Source organism: Monopterus albus, unplaced genomic scaffold (assembly GCF_001952655.1).
Source record: "Monopterus albus unplaced genomic scaffold, M_albus_1.0 scaffold170.1, whole genome shotgun sequence".
In the NCBI taxonomy this organism is placed as follows: Eukaryota; Metazoa; Chordata; class Actinopteri; order Synbranchiformes; family Synbranchidae; genus Monopterus; species Monopterus albus.
This window is the reverse complement of record NW_018128050.1, coordinates 600,536-601,220: the sequence shown is the minus strand read 5'-3', so window position 1 is coordinate 601,220 and position 685 is coordinate 600,536. Positions and strand designations below refer to the sequence as shown.

Genomic DNA, 685 nt, shown 5'->3' with positions numbered 1-685 from the left:
CGGAGGCACAGCCACCCGAGTCGGGCCCGCCACCAGCCCTGGCCTCTGCTGCTGGATGGAGGTGGCCACCACAGGAGCGCCCGGAGGCCTCAGCACAGCCACCGTAGGCTGGCCCACTCCATTCACTGCAGGCTTTACCCCGGCAGCAGCCAGGGTGACAGCAGGGGTACTGGTCCCAGTCTGAGTCTGGCTGATGGCAGATTGGGCTGCTGCAGGAGGAGTACTGGCCAGGATGACCGAGTTTCCAGACACTGGCAGGTTGGGCACCAGCATCTTGGTGTGCATCAGAGGGTTGCTGTGGTTGAAGACCTGAGAGGTGGAGGTTGATGAGGAGGGGGCACTCTGGGTCACCAGCTTGGGGTCCACACCGTTCTGGGCGACGCTGGCCGCCGGACTGGGGAGTCCCTGCAGAGCCACAGTAGGAGACGACACTGAGGACTGAGGTACCGGGAACGTGGGCTGCGAAGCCATGGAGGCGATGACAGCGGAGCCCCCCGCACTGACAGTATTGATCACAGTGCCGGACCCGATAGGTGGAGGGACCGCGGGCGAGTTCACCAACTTTACAGCACTGCCGTTTAAACTTTGCAGTCCGGGAGAAACGGTCCTGATAGTCTCCGCCGCGGGGACGATGGTGGTGCTGGGAGCCGCGCTCGGACCCAGGACAGCTGCCCGGTGGAAGCTA

General features: G+C 64.1%; 1 protein-coding gene across 1 annotated transcript in view; it reads right to left on the bottom strand.

The window, feature by feature from the left end:
* LOC109969113 (transcription initiation factor TFIID subunit 4-like) overlaps window positions 1-685 on the bottom strand; it is a 25,372-nt gene that overhangs the window by 24,458 nt on the left and 229 nt on the right. Inside the window, exon 2 of the mRNA XM_020615790.1 lies at window positions 27-668. Coding sequence (XP_020471446.1) covers window positions 27-668 — 642 coding nt within the window. The remainder of the gene's footprint in view (window positions 1-26; window positions 669-685) is intronic.